The following is a 12,252-nucleotide window of genomic DNA, read 5'->3' as shown; positions in this document are numbered from 1 at the left end:
GCATCTCCCCGACAGGATGCGAACCCCGCTCTCGGGACTGAGCCCGGCGCTGAGCGTAATGCGGAAAGTATCCCCGGGTCCGTGCTAGATCTCAACTAAGAATAGTAGCACGAAGATACATCACAGGTAGCATAGGCGCCGTGACAGGATGATTGGTCGAGTGTGTGGAAACTTTCTCGGTGATATCGCCCGCTTGCGAGTCTCGTACCCCGGGCCACTACTAGAAGCGCCAGATTTTTCGAGTTTTCCCGTGCCGTAGGTATAGCCTGTTGGTCACTAGAATCTCAACCAGAACTACGTGGACAACTCAACACGTGCGAGTTGGACTACGACTGTCTTTCTGAAGCTTCACAGAACTTCTTGGCGGGGTTCCGTTAACCTGATGCAAGCCTTGAGCTTTCGGGACCATGCAGATCCGATGTAATCTGAGCCAAATCGATTGTCTTGCATGTATCTTTCCGATCGAGTTGTTGTTCTATTCATGGTTCGTTAAAACCTCACTTGTCAAATTTCACGGCCCTATCATTATGTAACGATAGGAAAACAAAACATGAGCCAAATTGATCAATAACAATATTTTGAAAACCGGCCTTCAGGTATGCTGATGGTAATGCCAATTGATAGAGGTCACTTCTTAGAACAGACTCAACTTATACGGGCTGGCCTCATTGTATTCAAAGTGAACAATGAAAGGCAGAGATATCAAGGAGTTTCTTTGCTAAGGCCTAAGCCTCAATAAGTAATCCATATTTTGAATCTGATTCTAAATCTAGTTCAAGTCCTACTTCAAGTCTGCAATACCACTTGGGTTTCCCAGATCAACTCATAGCCGGCGCAATGGTGTCGAAAGTATATCGGGAACGACATGAACACCAAGGTCAAAAAGACGAGCGAGGATTGCCGTGAAGGTTTCCATGTTTGGAGCTCGTAGACTTGAAAGTGGCGGCCTAATAATTAATGTTAGGTTATCTTGAATAAGACCAGAAGTTGAACCAAAGCTTACCATCGAGTTGCATCGTAGCAGGTACGGACAAATGCCTACTTGGGGCAGCCAATACCCAGACCAGTATCAAAGATGCAGCAGTCCGCGCCGCAGGTATTCGAGTGCGATTGGGGGCAAATTGTGCCTTGCGGAAAGTTGATGTAACCGCCTTGCCTGACTCTTGCGTCGTTGTCGCGATAATAGCAGTTTTCGATAGTCTTCTTATTCCAGTTGTAGTATGCTGAAGCTTCGCTAAAGAAGCTAAGAGCAGCGACAGCGACCGTGAAAATGGACGAGGAATGTATAGTGAGGTTAACGGAACTAGAGATACACCGTTATAAAGAGAGATAAGTAAAAGAAAGACTTCTGTAAAAGTGAGAACGAAAGTGAAGACTGGAGTGATAATTGTTAATGAAGGTTGTGGCGATGATGGAGATGATGGAGATCATTATCTATGGGAAGTTGTGTGTTCTTATACTTGTTATAATCATGACTCTGAGAGAGACGCAAGTGAGTGATTCGCAGGCTAACAACCAAGGAAATTTAGCAATAATCTGTCCTAGATGGAATGGGAAGGGTAAACTTTGTTATTTCAAGAAAGTTGGACATGTATCATCGAAGTTCATGGTCCACAAAGGCTAGGCAACATGAAGGAGTATAGACAACATGTCAGCTGTGTTGAGGAAAGCCCTTTCGCTACGTCCTACCTTCAGTTTTCCATGCTGATGCCAAGGTTTCATATCCCACGATATTCATAGTATGTATTTCCAGAGCACTGGGCTGAAGTTGAAGCCTCGAGTCAGGTCCCTGTTTTTTTCTTCGACCTATTTTGTCATCCCTCTTTCCTTCCCACCTCCTCCCCCTACCTAGTCAAACTTGGGCTCTTCACAGCTGTAAAGGGCCCGCGCAACTTGGCTCCAGCTGCGCTAAGGTATTGATAGCTTTGTGTTGTTGTAAAGGACGGTAAGAACTTCTGGTTCAATGAATTGGTGCTTGAATCGGTGTCTGTTGGAAGCTCGAGAGTAAGCTATCCCACCGGGTACACAAGTTCTGCCCTGAGGTGCCGATGCGGTGTACTACATGGGCCAACTAGGATGTCGGCGTGTTAGGGACGTGCAATGGGCATGAGCAGAGCGCATGCTTTCCCTCCCGGGCATTTAGCCTGTAACATTGCCAAGCTCATTTCATAGTACGGAGTATCCGTAGGCCAAATGACCTGCGGCCTTTTCTCGCCGGAAGAGAAGGCAAGCAGCACTTTAGCGGGATTAGGGCGCGAAAGGCATTGTTTAGAGTCTCAATGAAAAATGATCAACTACTAGTAGGTGGTTAAGTTTAACGGGGACCGGAGAAAGTGTTGCTTTGAGCCTTGACAGCAGGTATTGCTGATAGTTCTTGGTTCGAAGATTCACTGTTATAACCTCGGGCATTCTATTGTGGTTGGTTGTTTGACCGCCTGTATGGTTACTAGTGGTTATTTGCTGAGAAAGGCAGGGAATTTTGTCTCCGGTTCTGCTGGCTGATCTACGGACACTGGCTTGTGATCTCTCTCCTCAGGGCCTATTGAATGTGAGAGTTCAGTTTAAACAGTATTGTCGTTACATTTGACCTCACAGGGTAGAGCTTCGCTCCAGTCGTAGACCCAGCGAATGATTGACACCTTGTGTCTGATTCTTGCTCCCGGCATCCTCTTCCTCTTTTCCAAATCTCTAAATATGGTGACCGAGTTCGAGCTGCTTCTAAATCTTCCATATTCTCATTATAATCGAAGGATTTGGTGTCTATTAGGCGGGTGTGTAGAGGTTGGCAGGATGTGTGATGGGAGTTAAATCTTCCTCAGCAGAGATAACTTGAACAGGGCAACGCCAAGGTGCATATACAGATTGACAGGAGCACCCAGAAGTAGCCGCCGGATTGGTACCTGCCGTAGTCTCAGGGTAAAGTGTCTCGCAATGAAATGAGATGCTGAAGAGTTGACTTGGGTTCGAACACACACCACAAACAGCTGTGCTGGTGTAGGGGCTGATACTCCTCACCTCTCGTTTGCGAAATATCGACTGCATATGGAGATGGGTCGCAGCACTAGAAAGTATGGCAAAGGTCTATGGGATGCCCGATAATGAGGTCATATTGATGATGCAACTGCTATATGCTGTGTATAGCCATACCGGCGGTCTTCAAAGCCTAAGTACCTACATGTAGCGTGGGATGAGTGACACGCCCGTGTCTTATTTCAGAAGTGCGATAGTGCAGAAACACCAGTCTGCCCACATTACCCCTCGGAGCCACCGAAACTGGGCTCGGAATTTTGCCCGTGCTTTCAAGTGGACCACTGATAGCTATTGCTAGGTTCGTTTTTAGTATGTGTCGACGGGGTTGGCCGTTGCTTGGACACTGTACCGCCAGTCCATCAGGCTGGCTCTCGGGTCGCACCAATGGTCTGGCGTCAGAATAGACGTGAATCGCCTGCGTACTAGTCACGGTACGTAGGGCCTTCGGGACGTCGCACGATCGCTAGAGGCGCATGTTGGCTAGCTACAATTGTGATTCTGGGCGGCCTACTAATCGTATCGCCCTGGAGGATACGATGTGCTTCACGTTCTCAATACCCAATATTCTCAATGCTTGTCAAACTAATCTGTGCGTTCATGACCCATTAGCTGCTCTTCCTCGCTTACACCAAATGCTAGAGGCCCGTCATCGATTACGGTTGCTCGACGCACATCACGCGCAGTCATCTCGGTGTTGTAGGGGTTCGCGCGATGCATTGATTTTCTAATAATCGTTCAGTGTGAGCACACTGTGCCATCTCGTTTGTTCTAGGAATGAAACAACAGTGCAAGGCAGAGGGGCAACACACTCACCGATTATCCCACCACACCATATCACCACCTTCCAACCACTCCATACTGAAGACATACTAGTAGAGATCAGCATTTTCAATCATTGAAGCACATTTAAGCTTCATCGGTGTCCTTCTGGCTTACCTTGGACTGTGTGCAGTGATTGATGAGCTCCCAAATCAACTTCTGACTCTCTTCAACGCCGCGCCCTACGACGAGCTTGGCGTGCGCGGCCAGATACAGCGTCTTTATCCCATCCGGGCCAACCTGAACGAGTCGGTGATATGCCGACTTTTCAGCGGCCCGCTCATTTTCCAGGGGCTGTGCAAAAGCCTGCGGAGAGGCAAGACGGCGTGAGTGCCACAAATCATGCTCAATGATCAGATCCTCCAATTCGTCTTTCTTGGATTGTGGGAGATCTGCATATGCTCGCGCCGTGTCGGCAAAATGCGTCCACGATCCGCCTCTGGCTGGGCTGCCATGGGATAAAAGTAGCGAGTACTTCGATCGGTGCTGGTGAAATGAAGAGTCCTGTTATTGTGAGTATGTTCGTCGCGTGACAAGGCCATGTGACAATGTCTGGACTGACCGTATGCCACAAAGCATTGCCTAAGCTGTGATCCCAACGTCTTTGATTAGGCTGTACAATGGTTCCATCGAGATTGATACTGCACAACAGTCAGTCAGCTGTTTATGAAACATTGAATCAAGTCCAGCTTCATCATACTTGCTAACGTCCCATAGCAGCGGATCACCTATGCGGTCGTTCTCAATGCCGTAGAAGAAGGGGTTGATCTCAAGCTCCTGGCCTAGTCTCTTAGCAAAGTCTATGTGTCTTTTATTGTCCAACCCAGTCTTTCGGAAGATCAGGACGCCGTAGTTATCTTGAATCTTTTTGAGCTGTTCAGAATATCAAAAGGTTAGCAAAGCCCGGCTGTTCCAACTAGAAGCGCATACCTTTTCGATGTCATCGGCAAGAAGTGGACGGGACCAATCGATTCCATCAATCTTTGCACCAAATGATGATTTCTCATCGTGTAATACGGGAGTGATAAGAATGTGCCCGTCCTGTATCGGCTGGTGGTTGCCACCGCGGTTCTCAGCACTTGGCTGTTTTGAAGGTGGGAACGTGTTCGGATACGTCCGCGGGAGACTCTGGATCATCTTAATGGCCGACATGATGACACTAGGGTAGCTCGCTGCGTATCTCTAGACATCAAGTTATCGGATGGAGTGAATATCATCGCTAGAACTCTGGTGATTATATCTCACACGAGGCTCCACTTAGCCAGCGGCTCAATTGCCGACTAGACCGATGGTGCAGAGGCCGACCGAACCGATAGGGCCTAAGCCTGCATCGAACAGACACACAAAGTTCGCGTACTGCTTGTCACATCTCCAGGCCTCTGGGTACTGCTTCACTACATTTTTGCCAGTGAACTTTGAGGCACGCCACACAAACTGTCGTCGCGAAATGGCATCTCAGGACAGAATCCTTATCACAGCTGGACCGTACCAGTTCCTGGCCGCCTTTGAGTCGTCGGCTCCTAAGACGGTATCGGTGTTTCGAAAGCTACTACCGTACCGACAAAAAGTCATTCACGTCCGTTGGAGCGGCGAAGCGGTTTGGGTGCCGCTGGGGGATCAGGATCTTGGCCTAACGTTCGAGAACCACACGAGCCACCCCAGTGCCGGCCAGATTCTTTTCTACCCCGGAGGCTATTCTGAGACGGAGCTCCTCTTCTGTTACGGCGGTGTATCGTTCGCGAGCAAGATGGGTGCCCTCTCTGCAAATCACTTCTTGACAATCACCGAAGGTGGCGAGAATCTGAGACCGTTGGGCCAGCTAGTTCTTTGGCAAGGCGCACAAGAGGTCCTTTTCGAGCTAGCAGACGAGGAAAGGTTCGTTATACTTGAAGTCAACCAATGGCCTGGGATTGACATATTCTACCTAGGATTGCCACGTTCAGGAGGGAACGACTGAACGGCCAAAAGAATTCAAATATCTCCAAGTTGTAGAGATTGAGGATTCACGTATAATGGATGAATCTTAGGATTGTGCATATTGGATATCTAGATTACGCGAAAGGATGGCCTAGACTCTGTAGAGTGCTCAATCAGACATACATTCCGGTTCCTTGTTCTATCAATAAGGCACCTTGTAGAGTCTCTTGGACTAATGAAATTTATCACAGATACAGTTGAAGTGTGCATAGCCATTCATGGTCCCAGGGTTTTCCCCCCTTTTTTAATGGTAGCAGACTAACGACAAGTTGCTACGTCGACCATTGTCGGCGGTATGGACGCGATCTATTGAGTGCAGCTTGAGTGCATTATTTACCCGAGCCAGGGTGAAGTCTCAACCCTAGCTATGTGCCTTGTCCTGGCAAACAGCCGTAATGGCTATCTTCGGAAGGGAGCTTCTAAATTCCAAATGATGGAAGGGAATCTAACTTGATAAGAACTGCCGGTTAATAAGGCCTATCGGACCCGTCGGTACCGTCGGCAAGCGGGCCGCTTGATTAGATACCGAGCCCCACCCTTCACGCAAAGAGTACCTAACCTCATTATCTATGTATAATGGCCTAGCTTAACTCGGCCCAACGTCAAAGTCTATCTACTATTGCCAAAACGTATTGTTCGATATACAACACCATTAGAACTACTTTCTTGTCCTACACCCAGACGATCATAATGGGCCTGATACTGAATCCTGGGGCTTATGGACCCTTACCGACCTTCTTCAATGAAAAGCAAGAAATCGACTACGAATCCTATGAGAAGCATTTACTCAGTCAGCCGTCGCCACCGCCCCCAGTATGAATTCTGACTAACTAGCAACTGCGCAAGATCTTGCTAGAAGAGGAATCAGTAGGTTATTGATAACACATTGCCAATCCACTAAATACACAGCATTGACTCATCTAGATCCTGTGTGCGCGGGGTCGCTTGGCGAAGCTGTACACTTGGTATGCATAGAGACTCTAGATAATATTTCATCCCAGGGTAAGATTCTCTAATCATCAAGATTCATAGTCTCCAGAGGAACGGGTGGATCTCATCAAATTCATACGACGCACACTCGACGATGCTGGCTTGACGGACATGCCCATTGTGGCAGGTGTGGGCGGTTCAAGTACCAGAGAAACAGTCAAACTCGCACATGCGGCTGGCAATGCCGGAGCGTATGTACTACGCACCGATTGCTTTTCCCCTCCGTATTTCCCCGCTGAGATGTGCACCCGACAGAGATGCAGGTCTAGTCATCCTTCCTGCTTATTACGCTGCCAGCTTGAGCACCGACCAGGACCAGATCATTCAATATTACGTCGATATCTGCAAAGAATCGCCTGTGGGTGCCTCTGACCCTGAATGCATCAAATCCTTGGGTAAGATTCACTGACACCGCCAGATTCCACTCTTTCTGTACAACTTCCCAGCGAATGCGGGAGGATTGGACATGTCATCGGCTGTAATCGAGGCTGTGATACGCCAGGCACCCAACTTGTGCGGCGCCAAACTCACGTACGTGATAATGTGATATCCATGTTTTCTTGTGGCCTCTAACATACTTATTACCACCTCGGGTAGCTGTGGCGGTAGTGTTTCGAAGCTGGTCCGCCTCTCATCCTTTATCAATAGCGAGCCGTCTGTCAATACATCCCGCCCATATCCATTCCTTCTCTTGGATGGGCTGATCTCTGATCTAACACCGTGGATGAAAAGCGGCGGCCATGGCACCGTCAGCGGCATACCCAACTTTGCCCCGGCTGCGTCTATGCGGCTGTGGGCACTCCTAATCAAGCCCAATTTGACAGAAGATGAAAGACAAGAAGCAGATAGGATTCAATACATTCTGTCTAATGCTGATGTGGCAGCTGTGCCTGCAGGTGTAAGGGGAATGAGTAAGTTCTGACTTTTGAGTCCAAAGTGAAGATGAATTATTTTACTCTTGCTGACACTATGCTTGTGAAGAATATGTTTTGCACAAGTTACATGGGTATGGGATAGACCCTAGACGGCCCTTGTTGAAACTGGGAGAAGCTGAAGGAGAAAGGTTGATGTCACAATTTGAAGAAATGATCCAATTGGAGGCTAAGTACTCCAAGACAGCGTAGTCTATAGATTTAGAGACTAATGGCATGGAACAAAGGCTTTGTGAAACGATGCCATACCATGTCCTTGAGTGTCTTCAATCTAAGCTCAGGCTACTGATAGATGCTCGAGTCTCCATAGTGCATATGGGGGAGTTTTCTCTGATAAGCTAATGTAAATAAGAGTTTTCTGACTTGTGCAAAATCTCAAGTATCGTCATATCACTGCTTGGATAAATCATGTTATTGAGTATTGGTATTAAGTATGACATTGCCATCAAGACATTCATGAAACTAGTGCTGATATAGGACACCGTCATCACGAGCTAAAAGATGTATGGTGACATGAGTTGAAAATATTAACTTTGGATTTAATTAAGTTGCTACTTGGACAATATATCAGTGCTCACCTAATCGCTGCGAACCGAAAACAGAAATTCTCCAAGTGGATGGCATCTTCTATCATGCCCGTTTTCTACATCCAGACTTCCCACTCCACGCGTGTTGTCCCAGTCCAGCAATACCAGATTCCGATTTACAAAACGTATCTAAAGTACGGCGAGTATTCACCCATCTCGGCCAGTTGTTTCTCGGTGTACTTTCCTTCTATTTCTGCAAGGGGTACACGGTCCTTTTGAATGTTGGCGCGGCGAAGTAAATACCAGTTTGTGATGCAGGCGCCGTAGCCACCTACAGCAACGAGGACGATGATGGTGATAAAGCCGGAGCGATAGGTAGGGGCTTCGTTGCCGACGAAGATATTTACGCCGATGCAGCCGCCAGCTAGCTGGCCCCAAGTCGACATCCAACCCATTGCAGCGGCTCGCTTGGCCGGGTTACGCACGTTGGTGCCCAGCCACGAGCCAACGGCAGGGCCTTGCATGTTATAGCCAGCGATAACGAGGAAGAGAGCAAAGTAACTGAGCCCGGAGAGATTGGGGTAGTAGAGGGAAGGCCACAGAATGATAATACCGATGGTGCCAACCGTGTAGCTGATGATCAAAGACCGCGCTCGGCATTGGTACCGATCAGAGTAGAATGCAATGGCGATAACGCAGAAGAACGCAAAAACATATGGCGGGGACGTTAATGCCTGGGCCTGGATGGAGGAGTAGCCTAAACTCTTTACCATCTGTTACAGCAGAATGTTAGCAGCCGACCTTTGCCAATACCACTCCCTGGAAATCTTACCGTTGCTAAGGTGTAGTTGACCGAGTATGTGGGTACAGAGCCACCAAATGCGAGAAGTGACGCGACAAGGTAGGTTTTCCAGTCCTTGACGGCCTCGAAGAAAACACTCCAACGGAATGTCATGTCGGGAGGCACAGGACCATCACGGTACTTGACGCGAAGTTTGAGATACTTCATCTCATCCTCGCTGAACCATCGGGAGCTCCATTTCTCGGGGAAATCTACGCATAGCAGCAGACCGAGGCAACCAACCACAATGGTGATGCACCCTGGACGAAAATTTGGTCAATATCAAACTAATGAATCAATAATAGCCGAGTAACAGAGATGATGCATACCCTCGATGATGAACAGCCACTGCCATTGCCTCAGGCCATGATGGTCCTGGAGGGGACCAACGGCGTATGCAAGCAGGCCACCAAAGGCACCGGACAGCAGAGTCGCCGAGTACCACCATGCGCAACGCGATTGTAGCTCGTTTGGTAGGTACCAGCAACTGATCGTATAAAAGCAGCCTTGATACATACCCGCCTCGAACAAACCAAGCAATACACGGCAAACAACAAAATCGTGGTAACTCTTGACCCAGGCACCGCCTAGAGTCACACAACCCCAGCAGATAACGAGTGACGACAGCCAGAAACGGGGACCAATACGACGCAGCAGCATGCTGTTGTTTGTGATGAAGGTCAGCAATGCCGAAGAGAGGATACGGAGGTAAGTGGTCGTTAGTATGACCTGATGCAAAGTGACTCACTTGGATGGTGCTTCGAACATGGCGTACATGATGATAAACCACGTCAGGGCTAGGTTGAACTGCGTGTTGGTCATGTTGGTGTCTTTCATGAAGGTGTAGATCTTCACGTTGCCAGCATTGGTCCGATCAATCGAGTTCAATAGGTAGTACATGAACAAGAAAGGCAGGATCCGGGCATCGAGGCGCCTGATCATGCTCCGGTGTGCCTTGGGGTTGGCCGTGAAGTGGTCCTTGAGGCGGAGGTACTCGACATATTCGGCGGCGTGCACGGCATCTACTATACCGGGGGCCGGAACCTCGATGGTGGTGCCCACCTGCATCTCAAAATTCTTGCTGTCGTCCATTGGGCTCTTAGATGCGGCCTTGGGCGTCTCGGCGGACGAGATCGACGTTGAGGGCATGTTGTAAGCAAGCTGGTTACTGTTCCTTGGTGAAGCCTTGGAATAATCACCAGAATTCTGCATCATCATCCGTACCAGCCCCGTGGTTCAAGTACTTCGGGCTTCCGCACGACCTCGCGAACATTGTGCTATCAATATCGCTGTTATCAATGTCGGCTTTGTCGGCACGGGCCCGATGCCGGCGATAAGGACCCCAAGTCTATTAGCGCTGTTGCCGGCTTTCTCTTTAGTAATAAGAGCACCCGGCAACGGAATTGTGGGTGAGGGACATCGTCAGGAAATCATGGATCACGGTCGGTTGCTTGCCGACTTCGACGACGACGAGGTCCCGCCGGAAGAGGCGATCGAGACCGACGCGGACAGGAGGGCTGGGGGACCACGCCCGGCAAAGATTCATCGGGCTTCCAAAGGTATCGTTACCATCTCCCCCAGTGCCATCTCCTGCTACTGTCCTGGTGCTGCATGGCGCGCTGACCAGCTTATCTCGCGTAGCCTGTATCCAATGTCGTGGTCGCAAGCAGAAGTGCTCGGGACCTGGCGGTGGCAGCAGCGCCGGCCTCTCGGCATCGGCACCGGAAGACCAAGCTCGACGACCCTGTCGGCGATGCGCGGAGTCGGCCGTTCAGTGCTCTTTCACCACCGACACCAATGACCAGGGATTCGATGATGCAGATGCTGCCAGCCGAAACGCCCGCAAGCTTGATCGAATGCAGAAGCAGATTAATGAGCAGAACGATCGCATTAACCAACTGGAAACCACCGTGCGCAATCTCAGTACTACCACAACTATCGTCGCACAGGGGGGCAAAACTCCAGGTTCGTGCACAAGTGGGACGGATATCACGAACCCGCGTCTACCGCAAACGATGATCGGCACTCGTAGATCGAATGACGAGGTCAACGAATTAGCAATACCTCCTCTTTCAAAGCGGGCAAGGATCCGTAAGGACGGAGTGTTCGCCAGCGGGCCCGCGATGCTCCAGGATGTTGGTCCAGGGCGCCGAAGTGATGCTCAGGGTGTAGTGGACTTTGGTACACCGATGTCGATGCTCCGTCACTTGCGCCATGACAACAGTGACATGAGCATGGAGAACGAGGCACTAGATCCGACAATGTGTGGTGTCATGTCAACGGATCAGGCCCAAGAAAGCTTCGACACATTCTTCAATCACTGCCACAGATGGGCTCCGCTGCTCTGCCCACAAACCCAGACCTCGGCGGCCGCCATCCGGCGAGCCTGCCCGACGCTGTTTATATCCGTCTGCTGCATAGGATATCGCTTCACCAACACGTCTACCCCCGATGCGCAACGTCGGTACATGGCTCTCGTCTCGCTTCTTGACCACTCTCTGAGCCGTCTCCTGCTGAGGCCAAATCTGGCCGACGTGAATCTAGACCATATCCGCGCAATACTCCTGTATATACAGTGGATGCCCATTGATAATATTAGCAACCCTACGCGGTCGATCAGATATAATGCCATCTCGGCATGGAGCATGCTGGGCCTGGCTATCCGCTATGCCCTTTTTCTCGGGCTGCACCAGAATGCTGTACTCCCTTTCAACTCGAACGATGGTTCAAAGCCAACACTGGAGGATGTAGGCCGGTTGCGTGTCTGGATCAATTTACTCACTTGCGATGCTGCCTTGACACTTTCAAGCGGTCTCCCAGCGACACTGAACCCAGATCCGGTGGTGGCCGTTGCTGATTGCTTCAGGTCACACCGCAGCGCAAGTCATCCTGACGACACGAGGAGTTCGGCGACATGCGAACTAGTCTCTATTCTCAAACGAGCCGTAAGGCGCAGTGGAAGCCCCAATGCGCGCTCCCTGGATGCCGCCTGCTTGCAACAGGTGAATCTGGAACTGGATACATTTGAGGCGGACTGGAACCCCGCCATTGGCGACCAAATTCAGCACTACCAAATGCCTTTCACGACTTTGCGATCTTATCGTCTTTCCATCAACAGCGCCTGTCTTACGCCGTT

General features: G+C 49.7%; 5 protein-coding genes across 5 annotated transcripts; 3 read left to right on the top strand and 2 right to left on the bottom strand.

The window, feature by feature from the left end:
• Positions 1 to 3,500: 3,500 nt before the first annotated feature.
• BDP55DRAFT_662516 (putative alpha-ketoglutarate-dependent 2,4-dichlorophenoxyacetate dioxygenase) lies at positions 3,501 to 5,061 on the bottom strand. The gene is made up of 6 exons (XM_060574813.1): positions 4,780 to 5,061; positions 4,550 to 4,722; positions 4,412 to 4,490; positions 3,967 to 4,353; positions 3,844 to 3,899; positions 3,501 to 3,754 (listed from the first exon to the last, which is right to left on the bottom strand). Exons 1-6 carry the CDS (start codon positions 4,999 to 5,001, stop codon positions 3,613 to 3,615), a joined length of 1,059 nt encoding a protein of 352 aa, XP_060429863.1. The 5' UTR covers positions 5,002 to 5,061; the 3' UTR covers positions 3,501 to 3,612.
• A 155-nt stretch (positions 5,062 to 5,216) lies between these two features.
• On the top strand, positions 5,217 to 5,999 carry BDP55DRAFT_768084 (uncharacterized protein). Its single transcript, XM_060581013.1, has 2 exons — positions 5,217 to 5,724; positions 5,778 to 5,999. The coding sequence occupies exons 1-2, from the start codon at positions 5,297 to 5,299 to the stop codon at positions 5,839 to 5,841; spliced, it is 492 nt and encodes a 163-aa protein (XP_060429862.1). The 5' UTR covers positions 5,217 to 5,296; the 3' UTR covers positions 5,842 to 5,999.
• A 407-nt stretch (positions 6,000 to 6,406) lies between these two features.
• On the top strand, positions 6,407 to 8,249 carry BDP55DRAFT_662513 (putative dihydrodipicolinate synthase). Its single transcript, XM_060574812.1, has 8 exons — positions 6,407 to 6,616; positions 6,673 to 6,693; positions 6,751 to 6,791; positions 6,859 to 7,007; positions 7,072 to 7,174; positions 7,235 to 7,347; positions 7,414 to 7,727; positions 7,798 to 8,249. The coding sequence occupies exons 1-8, from the start codon at positions 6,517 to 6,519 to the stop codon at positions 7,938 to 7,940; spliced, it is 984 nt and encodes a 327-aa protein (XP_060429861.1). The 5' UTR covers positions 6,407 to 6,516; the 3' UTR covers positions 7,941 to 8,249.
• Positions 8,250 to 8,451: 202 nt separating this feature from the next.
• On the bottom strand, positions 8,452 to 10,184 carry BDP55DRAFT_551555 (putative high-affinity nicotinic acid transporter; the record flags this gene model as incomplete). Its single annotated transcript, XM_060569122.1, has 4 exons — positions 8,452 to 9,048; positions 9,108 to 9,376; positions 9,446 to 9,777; positions 9,865 to 10,184. The coding sequence occupies 4 exons, from the start codon at positions 10,182 to 10,184 to the stop codon at positions 8,452 to 8,454; spliced, it is 1,518 nt and encodes a 505-aa protein (XP_060429860.1).
• A 364-nt stretch (positions 10,185 to 10,548) lies between these two features.
• BDP55DRAFT_742533 (uncharacterized protein) lies at positions 10,549 to 12,252 on the top strand (the record flags this gene model as incomplete). Its single annotated transcript, XM_060580466.1, has 2 exons — positions 10,549 to 10,675; positions 10,698 to 12,252. Coding segments are annotated over 2 exons (1,682 nt in total), but the record flags the coding sequence as incomplete, so codon positions are not given.

This window comes from Colletotrichum godetiae (genome assembly GCF_030913485.1).
Source record: "Colletotrichum godetiae strain CBS 193.32 chromosome Unknown BDP55scaffold_19, whole genome shotgun sequence".
NCBI lineage: Eukaryota > Fungi > Ascomycota > Sordariomycetes > Glomerellales > Glomerellaceae > Colletotrichum > Colletotrichum godetiae.
The sequence above is the reverse complement of the archived record's forward strand: the minus strand, read 5'-3'. Positions and strand labels throughout refer to the sequence as shown.

What these genes read in the sequence shown, in the direction of transcription:
- BDP55DRAFT_662516 (XM_060574813.1), bottom strand. Translation starts at nt 5,001, where the DNA reads ATGTCGGCCATTAAGATGATCCAGAGTCTCCCGCGGACGTATCCGAAC. An exon ending in TTGCCGATGACATCGAAAAG is followed by an intron (nt 4,723 to 4,779) that starts GTATGCGCTTCT and finishes TATTCTGAACAG; the next exon opens with CTCAAAAAGATTCAAGATAA. An exon ending in CTGCTATGGGACGTTAGCAA is followed by an intron (nt 4,491 to 4,549) that starts GTATGATGAAGC and finishes ACTGTTGTGCAG; the next exon opens with TATCAATCTCGATGGAACCA.
- BDP55DRAFT_768084 (XM_060581013.1), top strand. Translation starts at nt 5,297, where the DNA reads ATGGCATCTCAGGACAGAATCCTTATCACAGCTGGACCGTACCAGTTC. An exon ending in GAGCTAGCAGACGAGGAAAG is followed by an intron (nt 5,725 to 5,777) that starts GTTCGTTATACT and finishes TATTCTACCTAG; the next exon opens with GATTGCCACGTTCAGGAGGG.
- BDP55DRAFT_662513 (XM_060574812.1), top strand. Translation starts at nt 6,517, where the DNA reads ATGGGCCTGATACTGAATCCTGGGGCTTATGGACCCTTACCGACCTTC. An exon ending in CTATGAGAAGCATTTACTCA is followed by an intron (nt 6,617 to 6,672) that starts GTCAGCCGTCGC and finishes CAACTGCGCAAG; the next exon opens with ATCTTGCTAGAAGAGGAATC. An exon ending in TTGTGCGGCGCCAAACTCAC is followed by an intron (nt 7,348 to 7,413) that starts GTACGTGATAAT and finishes CACCTCGGGTAG; the next exon opens with CTGTGGCGGTAGTGTTTCGA.